The following is a 13843-nucleotide window of genomic DNA, read 5'->3' as shown; positions in this document are numbered from 1 at the left end:
CCAACATCGTGAAAGCCTAACTCTACTAAAATACAAAAATTAGCCGGGCATGATGGTAGGTGCCTGTAATCTCAGCTACTTGGGAGGCTGAGACAGGAGAATTGCTTGAACCCAAGAGACGGTGGTAGCAGTGAGCCGAGGTCATGCCACTGCACTCCAGCCTGGGTGGCTGAGCGAAGAAAAGAAATTTCTTAAAATGTCTTTATTTTACCCTCATTGTTGAAAGCTGTTTTTGCAGATAGGCTATTCTATGTTCACAATTACTTTTTCTTGGTACATTGAAGACACCATTCCGGTCGTCTGTCTCTTATTGTTTGTGTCTTCATAAGTCAGTTGTTAGCCTATTTGTTTTTCCTTTGAAAATAATCTGTCTTTTCTTTCTGGGTATTAAAGGATATTCTCTTTCTTTGATTTTTATTTTGGTGTATCTAGGTATGGATTTCTCTGTCTATACTGCTTGGGATTTTTTTTTGTGGGGTGGCTTCTTGAATCTGTGCATTATCAGTTCTGGAAAATTCTTAGCCATCATTACTTCAAATATTGACTTTATTCCATTTGCCTCTCTTATTTTTGGATCTGATTAGACATATGTTAAATGTTTTTACTTTGGTCTTGCCTCCCTTTTCTTTCATGTTTTTCAGCTCTTTGTATATTATGCCGCAGTCTGTGTATTTTTCTTTACTGTCTTCCGGTTTGCTACTTTCATTCATCCACTATGTCTATCTGCTATTAAACCCGTCTACCAAATTTTAAAATTTCAATATTTGCATCTTTTATTTTGTGAAGTTTTATTTGGCTCTTTCTCAAATCTGCTTGATCAATTATTTAGTTATTTATTAAGACAGAGTTTCACTTTTTTGCCCAGACTGTAGTACAGTGGCTTGACCTTAGCTCACTGCAACCTCCACCTTCCAGTTACAAGCAATTCTCCTGCCTCAGCCTCCTGAATAGCTGGGTCTGTAGGCGCCTGCCACCAGGCCTGGCTAATTTTTGTACTTTTAGTAGAGACAGGGTTTCACCATGTTGGCCAGGCTGGTCTTGAATTCCTGACCTTGTGATCTACCTGCCTTGGCCTCCCAATGTGCTGGGATTACAGGTGTGAGCCACCATGCCCTGCCCTTGCTTGATCAATTTTATAGTATTTTTATTAATATTTTCAATTTTTTTATTTTAAAATTATATTTAGCAAATTTATATGTCATATAATTTGGGCTGCAAACTCTCATGGGGGTGGTTAGTGGTTGTGATTCCTCAGGAGTGATTCTTTCCCCACCTAAGTTCAAAATAGAGTATTTTTGCCTGAAACCAAACTCTTGATATGACTTTTGTTTTAGGACTCTGGGGACTGGTGAACAATGCAGGCATTATTAAACGAGTTTCCTTATGTGAGTGGCTGAGTATTGACGACTCTATGGATATCCTCAAAGTGAACCTCATTGGTGTGATCCAGGTGACGTTGAGCATGCTCCCCTTGGTGAGGAGAGCACGGGGAAGGATTGTCAATGTCTCCAGCATTCTGGGAAGAATTGCTTCCTTTGCAGGAGTCTACTGTGTCTCCAAGTTTGGAGTGGAAGCCTTTTCAGATATTCTGAGGTAACTCTCTTAAGTTAAAACAAAAACAACTATTGAGCACTGAAATATGTCTTAGGCATTGTGCTAGTTGTTTTCACCTACCGTATCTTATTTTATCAGTCCTCAAATCTTGATACATAGATATTACAGGTATTGATCGACTTACCACCTATGCAACTTACGACCATTCAACTTTACGACCACAATCGCTAGCCACGACTGCTCCGTGTCTGGCAGTGCAAACGTTGCCCAGCTGGGCATACGACAGTGCAGACCAGCTTCCGGCAGCACTACCATCTCCGCGTGCACCATTTCAACTGTACATATAGCCTACTCAACTTACGACCAAATCGTGTTACGACTGGTCCGCGGTCCCGACCGTGGTCGTAAGTCGAGCGCTAGCTGTATTACTAGTCTATTTTATATATAAAACAGGCTCAGATTTACATATCTTTCCCAAATTCACCTGTCATAGCCAGAATTTGGCAGAACTATATTTTGACCTCAGGTCTTTGTCTTCTATCACTATGTCACACTTTAATTCTCAAGATTTATTTTTTATTTTTGAGACAGGGTCTCACTCTGTTGCCTAGGCTAGAGTGCAGTTGTGTGATCATGGTTCATTGCAGCCTCAACCTCCTGGGCTCAAACGATCCTCCACCTCAGCCTGCCTAGTAGCTGGGACCATGGGTGCATGCCACCATGCCCAGCACATTTTTTGTACTTTGTAGAGATGGAGTCTCATTATGTTGCCCAGGCTAGTCTCAAACTCCTGGGCTAAAGTGATCTTCCTGCCTCAGCCTCCAAAAGTGCTGGGATTACAGGCATGAGCCACCATGCCCAGCTAGGCCTATTGGTTCAGTTTCATGTCCTTCCACTAACTGCTTTATTCTTTTTGTAGTACCCGCCCCCCCGTATATATGTGTGTGTATCATATATGTATGTGTATTTATTTACTTTCTGAGACAGAGTCTTGCTCTGTCACCGAGGCTGGAGTGCAGTGATGTGATCTTGGCTCACTGCAACCTCCGCCTCCCAGGTTCAAGCAATTCTTGTGCCTCAGCCTCCCAAGTAGCTGGGACCACAGGCGTGTGCCACCACACCTGGCTAATTTTTGTATTTTTAGCAGAGATGGGGTTTCACCATGCTGGCCAGGCTGGTCTCAAACTCCTGACCTCATGTAATCTGCCCAGCTTGGCCTCCCAAAGTCCTGGGATTACAGGCGTGAGCCACTGTGCCCGGCTTATTTATTTATTTATTTATTTTGAGATGGAGTCTCACACTGTCACCAGGCTGGAGTGCAGTGGTGCAATCTCGGCGCACTGCAACCTCCGCCTCCTGGGTTCAAGCTATTCTCCTGCTTCAGCCTCCTGAGTTGCTGGGATTACAGGCATGTGCCACCATGCCCAGCTAATTTTTGTATTTTTAGTAGAGATAGGGTTTCACTATGTTGGCCAGGCTGGTCTCAAACTCCTGACCTCATGATCTGCCCGCCTCGGCCTCCCAAAGTGCTGGGATTATAGGCATGAGCCACCGTGCCCAGCCTATTTATTTATTTTTAAGAGACAGAGTCTCACTATATTGCCTGGGCTAGAGTGCAGTGACTATTCACAGGCATGATCATAGCTTACTACAACCTTGAACTCTTGGGCTCAAGCTGTCCTCCTGCCTTAGCCTCCTGAGTAGCTAGGTCTGCAGTCCTGCACCACTGCCCTCAGTCTATTTTCCTTATATTATACTTCTTGAGAGAGAATTCTATTGGCTGAGTTCATTTTTTTGTGTGTGCCAGGTGACACCACACTGTGTGACATTTTTGTGCATGATTATGGATAAGGCACTGCTGTAAGTACTTTCCATCCATTAAATCATTTAACTTTCATAGGAACCCCATGAAGAAGGCATTATTTTTATTCTTATTGTACATATTCTTATTGTACATCTGAGGAAACTGAGGCACAGAGGTTTAGTAATTTGTCCATAGTCATATTGGTAATCACAGGCAGAGCCATTGTTCAGCCTTATGAGAGGCTCTCCTTCTATCAAGTCCCCTTCCTGGTCCAATCAACTGTGGATATGAGGCTGTAGTAACATGGTCCAAAATATTGCTGTCCACACTCCTCTTTAGCAGGGGTTGACTTTTGGACAGTTTCACTTGGAAATGGGCTGTGAATATTAAAGGCAGCATGTATTGACTTGCTATGACTGCTGTAATAAATTATCATAGGTAGTTTATGGTATATGGTGTTTTAAAACAACACTTTTTTTGTAATCAGTTCATACTCAGTATCACTGGGCCAAAACTGAGGTGTTGACAGGGCCACATTCTTTCTGAAATCGCTATGGGAGAATCCATTTCTTGCCTCTTCCAGCTTCAGGTCACTGCCAGCATTCTTTGGCTGTGGCTACATCATTCCAATCTCTGCCTCCGCGGTCACATTGCCTTTTCCTCTTCTGTCAGTCATCAGATCTACTTCTGCTTCTCTTACAAGGATCTTTGTGATTGCATTTAGGGCCCATGCAGATAATCTAGGATAACCCCCTATAGCAAGAGCCTTAACTTAATCACACCTGCAAAGTCTTTGCCACATAAGGTAACATTTACAGGAATTAGGACCTGATCTCTTTGGGAGCCATTGTTTAGCCTACCACATACCATGACTGGTATATAAGTGTTATAATGTGAGTGTTATATGCCTAGGGAGAAAACAGAAATAGCCAAGAGATTACATGAGTTGTTACCATGTGGTAGGCACCTCACCTTGCTTCCCATGTATCTGATGTTCTGTGTACTGCCACAGGGCTGCTGTTCACTGATTTACCACCACCTAGGGCTGGTCTCTCAGACTCCTTGACTCATTCCCAGACTAAGGTCAAAGATATATCCTTCCAACATTCAAACCACTATGTAATTCCTTTAGAAAATTCAACTTCACCCTAGCAGTCCTCAGGATAAAAAGGGAAAGGAAGTTTTGTTCTACATTTACATTGGAGTGTTAAAGGAGAATGGAGATGAGGGGTGGAAGGAATCAGAGTGAGAAAACTCTAAGGAGAATTGAAATTTAAAGGAGGAGAGTCACCTTTGGCTGAAAGCCCTTCTCTCTTCTCCATTACATATGGGCACCTGGAGACACTTTTTGAAGCTCTAACATGGAAGGTTTTAGGTTTTGGTTTGGTAAGTGGGGCTTTTCCCTTAGAACAGTGAGTGATTCTTAAACTCTAGCATGCCTCAGAGTCACCTGGAAGGCTTGTTAAAACAGATTATTGAGTCTCACCCCTAGCATGTCTTATTTAGTAAGTCTAGACAGGGGCCTAATACATTGCATTTCTAAAAAGTTCCCAGATGCTGATGATGCCATTGATCCAGGGTCCACACTTTGAGAACCACTGCTTAGAGGTCATAAGCCTTTGTGGTCTGCCGACTTATGGACCATTATTTTAAACGTTTCTCCTTGCTGTCAGCTTGAGCTTCATCTTCTCCAGCAAGGCTGCCTGAACCTATAGTTTAGGGAACACTCCTCATCACTGTCCCTAGATCTCCTAGAGTATACCTCTGCCATGGTGCACAATGCCATCTTACTTCACTTGATGTAGGCAGCACTTAGTATAGTACTTAGCCCATAGTCGGCCCTTGATAAGTATTTTTGGAACTGTTTGTTGAACTAACTTGAATATTCTGGAATTTGTCATTCTAATGCTCACATCATGTTTCATGAGTGATCTCGTAGTCTGAACACACTGTAATTTTCCACAGGCCCATGCTTTTGCATGTGCAATTCCCATAGCCTGGTTTGTTATTCTTCCCTTTTCTTTACTGGGAAATTTCCTTTTATCCTTTAAGATAATTGTCCCCAACCTTCTTGGCACCAGGGACCTGTTTTGTGGAAGACAGTTTTTTCACGGTCTAGGGTGGGGGTGGTGGGAAGAAAGAGATGGTTTCGAATGAAACTGTTCCACTTCAGGATTCTCCCAGGGAGTGTGCAACTTAGATCCCTCGCATGCATAGTTCACAATAGGGTTCATGCCCCTATGAGACTGTAATGTCTGACCTGACAGGAAGTGGAGCTCAGGCGGTAATGCTGGCTGGCCCATTGCTCACCTCCTGCTGTGTAGCCCAGTCCCTAACAGGCTGTGGATGTACCGGTCTGCACCCCAGTGTTGAGGGATCCCTGCTTTAAGACTCAACTGAAATGTAGGCCAGGCCTGGTGGCTCATACCTGTAATCCCAGCACTTTGGGAGGCCAAGGTGGGCGGATCACCTGAGATCAGGAGTTTGAGACCAGCCTGACCAATATGGAGAAACCCTGTCTCTACTAAAAATACAAAATTAGACAGGCATGGTGGTGCATGCCTGTAATCTCAGCTACTTGGGAGGCTGGGGCGGGAGAATCGCTTGAACCTGGGAGGTGGAGGTTGCAGTGAGCCAAGATGGCGCCATTGCACTCTAGCCTGGGCAATAAGAGTGAAACTCCATCTCAAAAAAAAAAAAAACAAAAAAAACTCAACTGAAATATTTTTCTCCTCACTGAAGCCTTCCCTGACTCCCTCAGAAAATCTATCTGTACCTTCCTTTCTACTTTCACAGCCCCTTGAATGCCTCTCCTTCATAATTCTTTTGAATTGTGTTGTAATTATTTGCCTACTTTGTTGGACTCACCCAGTGTTGGACTCACCTTTCTGAGATGAGGAACTAAGTCTTAATCTTCTGAGATTGTATGTGTGAGACACTTAGCATAGTGCCAGTCATAATAAATGCTAATTTTATTTATTGTCATTTGTATCCTTCATGCCTGCAGAGCCTAGCACATGGTAGGTACTTAATAACTCCTTATTAAATGCGTCATTCTAGAATTGAATGGTTATGATAGTTGGTATAATCATTTCCTAGTTGTTGGATCCAGAGATGTTTATATATATATTTTTTTCCTCTCCATTTCTTTTTTTGTTTGTTTGTTTGTTTGTTTGAGACGGAGTTTCACTCTTGCTACCCAGGCTGGAGTGCAATGGCGCGATCTCGGCTCACAGCAACCTCCGCCTCCTGGGTTCAGGCAATTCTCCTGTCTCAACCTCCTGAGTAGCTGGGATTACAGGCACGCGCCACCATGCCCAGCTAATTTTTTTTGTATTTTTAGTAGAGACGGGGTTTCACCATGTTGACCAGGATGGTCTCGATCTCTTGACCACGATCGTGATCCACCCGCCTCGGCCTCCCAAAGTGCTGGGATTACAGGCTTGAGCCACCGCGCCCGGCCTTTTCCTCTCCATTTCTTTATCCTTTAAAATATTCAGTAAAGGTATTTTTAATAGAAAAACTATCTGATTTTATCATTATCAATACCAAACAAGTCTTTAAATCAACTAAAATTTATTTAATTAAGCATAAAGTTACTTTCACATTTGTCTACAATCACAGTTAATACAGTTCTTGGCATAAAGACACAGGCATAGCCTTTAGAATTTAAAGCCTCTCCACCTGCAAGATAACGTATCTAAAACTCCCACTATTGTTTATATAATAGTGGATTAATCAAATTAAAATAGTTATACTATCTATAATAAAATAAAATGGAAATAATTTACTCATAAGATTCATATTTAAATCATCTTTATTTATACAAAATACTATCCTGAGAATTATAATTCCATTAAACTTCAATTTGAGCAAAAGTGTAATCACTTAAGTAACAGCAGTTACTTAAACTGCAAATGAGATCAGTCAAAATTACTTTTGAAGAGGGTAAAAATATTGTCAGGTTTCTTGCTGTGGTTCTGAATGATCAGTAGCAGGCTCATTTGAAGGTGGAATCAACCCTGAAGGGAGCTCACTTCTATCTTCAGGATGTAGGGGTGGGAGGAAAAAATCCAGGTCTTGGGGGAAGGTAAGGAGGAAAATCCCTCGGTGGATAGACATTTCTCATTGCAAATGGAGCATGTGGTGGACCTGGGAAATCTCTTGGTGGAAAATAATCTCAAGAAGCTCCAAGCATGGTTCCTGGAAGAGGTGGGGGGAAAGGAGGTCCTCTTCTCATGAACGGGCCCCTTGTATCCACTGGAAACAATGAACCTCTGAATGGAGCAAGAGGTGGAGGAACAAAGCTGGGGCCACTTGCTCCATTTTCAGCTGGGAGAGATGAATCAGGTACATTGAAATTACCAAGATCATCTTTGGTATCATTTCTACTGGATTCCATTTTGGAAGGCATTGACCCATCCATTTTATCCAAAGGCATATCAAAACTTCTGAGTTCTATTGGTCCAGACAGTCTACCAGAATTAGAATAAAATCTGGCTTGCCTTTGTGGAGGAAGAGCTGAATCAGGATATGATTGTCCTGGTGGAGGAAACATCATCCTATGGTCCTGTTCCCCTGGAGATGACATGGACCCAGTGTCCAAAGGAGCCTTATGAGAATCGATTAACATATCAGAGCTTGATTCTCCTCTTTCATTGGTAATCTTATGGTCCAGAGGATTCCCTGGGCCTCTTGAGCCTCTTCCTCCTCCCCCTAGAAGCAAAGGTGAGAGTCTGAGTAGACCCTCCAACAGAGTTGGATGAGAGAGAAAAGCTCTCATTTCAGATGAAGCCTGACCCAATGGTGAAGGACCATATGGGGAATGCTCTCTGCCCAATGGTATATTTGGAACATCAAGTGCATAAAGATCTTTTTCTAAAAGTTCAAATTTAAACCCTGTTTCAGTTAATTTTTGTCTTTTGTGAGCATTTTCTTTCCTTAAATCATTAAGATTTCTTTCAGCAGTCTGAGCTGCCAACCAGTTACCAATGTGCTTTTTTCTCATGGGAAACAATCTGCCCTTGATAAGAATGGATAGCTCTCTCCAATTCTTCTTCAAGATCTTTGGCTCACTTTCTATAGGTCTCCAGCTCTTCAGTGGCATGGCTGATCTTTTTGTCTACTTTAGAAAATTTCTCTTCTTTCTCTAACTGGTAATTTTCCTCTATTCTCAATTTCCTGTGGGATTTCATTTCATTTTCTTGATATAATTCAGTCATCACTTTAAATTTCTGTTGAAGATTCTGATTCTCACTTTCAAAACGTGTGTTTTCTGATTGCAAAGATGCTTGTTCAGTCTGAAGATTTTTAATATGCTCTCTAAGCTCTTCATTTGTTTTATCAACTTCAGATAACTGAATATAATTTGGTTCCTTTCTCCTTCTAAGGTTTTTAAAGAAGCCTTTAACTTAGCAGCATGAATCAGTTTCTTTAAAGCTCCTTTTGGAGGATTATCTAAGTAAGCACCATTTTCCAATTCCTTGTTCATTTCCAACTCCAAGTTATCATCATCTGTTATGTCTTCTCCAAGCATAGCAGCCCAATCTTTCATCTTTAGCAAGTGTTCAGTCAGAGTCTTGATGTGATTTTATCATTTACAACTTGTTCTGCGTGTACTTTGGAGTCTTCAAACGTTATTTTCTGTTTATTAAGTTCACTCACTTATTTTTTGCACACTTCAGCTTCTTGCAAAAGCTGTTTCTGGCTTTTCTGAAGTTGAGAATTTTCATTCAAAGCATGTTTTATGCTATCTTCAGTCATTCTTCATTTGAAATATCTTGAAGATCATTTTGGCTTCAGCTACTTGTGATTTGAGGGATTCTGACTCATCTTCTAGAGACTGTATCCTTTTTGAAATATCTGTCATCCATTCACCTTGTTCAGAATGTTTATATTACTCTTCTTTTAACTGTTTTTCTAGACAGAGTATTTTATCCTCAAGTTCCACATTGAACCTGTTCAGCTTTCCACAGGTTGCCTCCAAACTTTGTGCTTCTGTTACCTCTTTCTCAAAGCTGGCATCCTTTAAAGATGACTCTACTTCATGGCCTTCATACTCTTTTTGAACAAGGCTAAAATTTTCAATTAGTTTACATTTTTTTTTCAGTTAGTCCAGAAAGCATTACAGCAAGCTTTTTTCTCTCTTTCCACATAAAGCTAACTCCTAACCAGTCTAAAACTTCTCCACACACACAAAAAAGGGAACAGCAAAAAATCCAGCAAGAGCTGTACATATCACCAATTCCCATGGAAAACCATAAGGATTAGAATCCGGGCTCACACCATCAGGCAGTGCTACCACAACCCTGTGGCAGGACCAGCCCCAGCTACCTCCATAGCACCAGGGCTGCTCCGGTGGTCACGCAGTAACCCCGGCCTGTCCGGCCGCAATAAGCACTGGAGAGCGCGCACCCCAATCCGAACACGGAACTAGAACGGACCACTGCGGAGCCGGCTGCGGGGGATGCGGGCACCCACGGGCCTCATAGGCCCACGCTGCCCACCCCGGCCTCCTTTACACTCCGAGGCAGCGCAGGTCCGAGGCCTACCTGCACAAGCCTGCGAGGCACCCTGTCCTTGCCACCGCACCCCTCGGTTTGGTTTCCGCCAGGTACCTGGGGAGAGGTGGGGAGGCACCGCAAACTTCCCCTTCTTCTTCGCGGGAGCTTGGCAGAAGTGTCAAGTTGTTTGCTGCTAAAGGGTCCGGCCCCCTACCTAGCGAAGCCACTCAGCCCTGGTAGTAGAGAGGCTTGGGACTGCAGGATAGGATTTGGCCTCATACTCTGCGCTGTCCTGTGAGCCGCACAGCCCCAAGGACCAGGGCTGTGTCCCAAGGTGCCCCGCGGCGGCGCGAGCGGTGGCGGTGGCGCGAGGCTTCTCCTAGAGGCGCATCGGGGCAACCCCTGGGTGCGACTGCGGCGTGCCCCCTCGATCCAGGGGATCCAGGGGCCGGCGCCAGGCCCCGCCTTGACACGCAGGGCTTTCCTTGCGCATCCTGGCTAGAGCCTACTGTTTGCGCCTGGCAGAAACCCTGATGGTGGCGGCGTACCCCGGGAGGCCCCGCCGGCCCCCGGAAGCCAGCCGCGGCCATCTTTCCAGTCAGAAAAATGCCCTGCGGGGCTCCGGTAGGTGCGCTCTGCCAACCATGTGCAGACGTTTCCAGTAAAGGTATTCTTATAATCGTTTTTGTTTTGCTTTTCCTTCCTGAGAGCATTGAAATGGTCGTGGTTTTTAATCATAACTTGTGGGGTTTTATTTCAGGCGTGAGCTTCGACATTTTGGGGTGAAGATCAGCATAGTTGAACCTGGCTACTTCAGAACGGGAATGACAAACCTGACACAGTCCTTAGAGGGAGTAAAGCAAAGCTGGGAGAAAGCCCCCAAGCATATTAAGGAGACTTATGGACAGCAGTATTTTGATGCCTGTAAGCTTTTGTCTTTTGGTAGGGATAATGGGTACCCTGTATTGGTCCATTCTCACGCTGCTATGAAGAAATATGAGACTGAGTAATTTATAAAGAAAAGAAGGTTAATTGACTCACAGTTCTGCGTGGCTGGGGAGGCCTCAGGAAACTTACAATCATGGCAGAAGGCACCTCTTCACAGGTTAGCAGGAGAGGGAATGAGTGCAAGCAGAAAGCCTCTTATAAAACAACCAGATCTTGTGAGAACTCACTATTACAAGAACAGCCTAGGGGAACCATCCCCATGATTCAGTACCTTCCACCAGGTCCCTCCCGAGACACATGGGGATTGTGGGATTATAATTCAAGATGAGATTTGGGTGGGGACACAAACCCAAACTGTATCAGTACCCTTGCATGAGAAGGGGAAAATAGGGTTGGTGGACAATAATTGGCAGATCCTCTTGGAACAAAGCTTCCTAAATAAAGCCTTCTCAGAACAGAAGGAGATAAGAAAGGTCCCAGCACCCTCATGGTTGACTTAGTCTGATGGCTGTCATGGTTGAGAAAGGGGACATATAGACGGCCTGGGGCCAGGGTCTTTCCTGCCCTATCCTCTATGGGCCTGGCCACCTGAGCACTGGGAGGTATTACATACTTAGAGGGCATGGAACCTTTGGGTCTTGAGAGGGGGTGCCCCTTGGTATCGTGGCAGGGCTGGTGTGAGATGTCTGTTCAACTAAAGTGCAGTCTTCATCATTGTTTACCCTTTTGATAACAAAGGGCTTTGTCCACAAACTATGTGTCTTAATGTGACAGGAGAAAGCATGTAGGTGGGAAGAGGTAAGTCAGTGAGGACAAGTCTTTGCAGGGCCCTATGGGCCATTCCCAGAGACTATACTTCTCATGTTCAGGTGATAGGAGCCTCGTCGGGGTGGGACTGGTCAATTTCCTGTAAGAATATTATTCTGGAGACCTGGAGGAGGAGGTGGCAGCAGCAGTGAAAAACGGGAATGACTTCTAATAGGCACAGAGTTTCTTTTTGGGGTGTTGATTGTATAACTCTAAATATTCTAAAAATTATTGATCTGTACACTTTAAATGGCTGAATTTTATGATATATGAATTATATCTCAAGAATGTTAAAAAGTTTTCAGTTGAAAATGTAGATTCCCATATCTGCATTGTTCTAAATATATTTAAAAATCTAGTAACAGCATTGAGTCTTTTTTTTTTTTTTTTTGAGAGAGAGTCTCACTCTGTCACCCAGGCTGGCATGCAGTGGCCCGATCTTGGCTCACTGCAACCTTTGCTTCCCAGGTTCAATCAATTCTCCTGTCTCAGCCTCCTGAGTAACTGGGTCTACAGGCATGCACCACCATGCCTAATTTTTGTATTTTTAGTAGACATGAGGTTTCACCATGTTGGCCACGCTGGCTTCAAACTCCTGACCATGAGTGATCCACCTGCCTTGGTCTCCCAAAGTGCTGGGATTACAGGCATGAGCCACTGTACCCAGTTATCAGAATTGAGATTTAAGGCCAGGCATGGTGCCTCACACCTATAATTCCATCACTTTGGGAGGCTGAGGTGGGAGGATCACTTGAGCCCAGGAATTCGAGACCAGCCTGGGCAGCATAATGAGACCTTGTGTCTACAAAAAATAAACAAAATAGCTGAGCATGGTGATGCATACCTGTAGTCCCAGCTATGTGGGAAGCTGAGGCGGGAGGATCACTTGAGTCTGGGAGGCAGAGGTTGCAGTGAGCTGAACTGTATTCCAACCTGGGTGACAGAGCAAGATCCTGTCTCAAAAAAAAAAAAAAAAAAAATCCCAAAAACAACCAAACAAAAAAAAAAGTGTTTTAAAATTTAATTAAAATTAAATAAAATGCAAAATTTAGTTTTCGTGCTAGTGCACTAGCTATTGTTTAAGTGTGCAATAGCTACATGTGGCTAGTGGCTATCATATTGGGAAACATGTTCTAGATCATTCTATCTTGTAGAAATTAGATGTGGTTAGAATTCTGTGACTGCATGATCTTAAAAATATAAGGAATAAGATTGTTGACCACTATTTCTTTTTTTGTATACAGTTTACAACATCGTCAAGGAAGGGCTGTTGAGTTGTAGCACAAACCTGAACCTGGTCACTGACTGCATGGAACATGCTCTGACATCGGTACATCCACGAACTCGATATTCAGCTGGCTGGGATGCTAAATTTTTCTTCATCCCTCTGTCTTACTTACCTACATCATTGGCAGACTACATTTTGACTAGATCTTGGCCCAAACCAGCGCAGGCAGTCTAAAGAAAACTGGCTTGGTGCTTCATGAAATGAAGACAAAAATCTGAAATTAGTTGTTAGTGTTTCAGCAATCCTGATTTAGAACCTAGGCTTTTTGTAACCGTGTGCTTTCTTGCCTAAATTCATTTATCTGGCATCATCGGAGGACTAACTATATTTCAGATATCCAAAGTTTACCATTTCTTTAGGTGATGAATCTTTACTACTTTAACCCTTTTTTGGTGAGACTATTTCCAAAGTGAATCATTTATTCTTGCCTTATTAAACAGAGTAGATGGGAAACAATTTAACCTATTTTGATGTCATTTCTTTATGTATATGAATAATTGTTCTATGCTGTAATAATCTATTGTGAAGAGATTACTAAGGAATATGTTGGTGTGCTTGTCCTTACTTGAAGTGGCTCTGTATTAAAAAAGTAAATATTTACTTTTAATAAATATTTGATTTTTCTTTCTCTTCAATTTTTGCCAGCAGTCTATTTTCCCCCAATATATTTATTCCTTTTTTAAAAAGAAATTATTTTTTAAAATTTAAATCAAAATAATGTATACATATATAGCTAAAAATTCAATTAATATTCAAAGGCTTAAAATGAAAAAGAGCAATCCCTTGCCCTTATCCTCATCCTTCACTGCTGCTCATCAGAGCCAAATGGCCTCAACTTTTAGCTATTTCTTCTGATATTTATCTCTGAACTTCTACATGATATGCTGTTACTTTTTATTAATTTTAGCTATTCTCTGTTGACTTTCTGTCATGGTAAAT

At 42.8% G+C, this 13843-nt stretch overlaps 1 protein-coding gene and 1 pseudogene across 4 annotated transcripts in view; one reads left to right on the top strand and one right to left on the bottom strand.

Annotated features, from left to right (window-relative positions):
• HSD17B6 (hydroxysteroid 17-beta dehydrogenase 6) overlaps positions 1-13539 on the top strand; it is a 41385-nt gene extending 27846 nt beyond the window's left edge. For all 3 annotated transcript variants that reach the window (XM_032290265.1, XM_032290275.1, XM_032290286.1), the window contains 3 exons: positions 1335-1593; positions 10622-10785; positions 12861-13539. In XM_032290265.1, the coding sequence (XP_032146156.1) occupies positions 1335-1593; positions 10622-10785; positions 12861-13078 (641 nt within the window). In that variant the 3' untranslated portion in view covers positions 13079-13539. The remainder of the gene's footprint in view (positions 1-1334; positions 1594-10621; positions 10786-12860) is intronic.
• On the bottom strand, positions 6827-9498 carry LOC116559435 (annotated as a pseudogene). Its single transcript, XR_004272457.1, has one exon. The product of XR_004272457.1 is annotated as a melanoma inhibitory activity protein 2-like (transcript).
• Positions 13540-13843: the final 304 nt, after the last annotated feature.

This window comes from Sapajus apella, unplaced genomic scaffold (assembly GCF_009761245.1).
Source record: "Sapajus apella isolate SASKATOON/1434 unplaced genomic scaffold, GSC_monkey_1.0 scaffold2, whole genome shotgun sequence".
Classification (NCBI taxonomy): domain Eukaryota; kingdom Metazoa; phylum Chordata; class Mammalia; order Primates; family Cebidae; genus Sapajus; species Sapajus apella.
The sequence above is the reverse complement of the archived record's forward strand: the minus strand, read 5'-3'. Positions and strand labels throughout refer to the sequence as shown.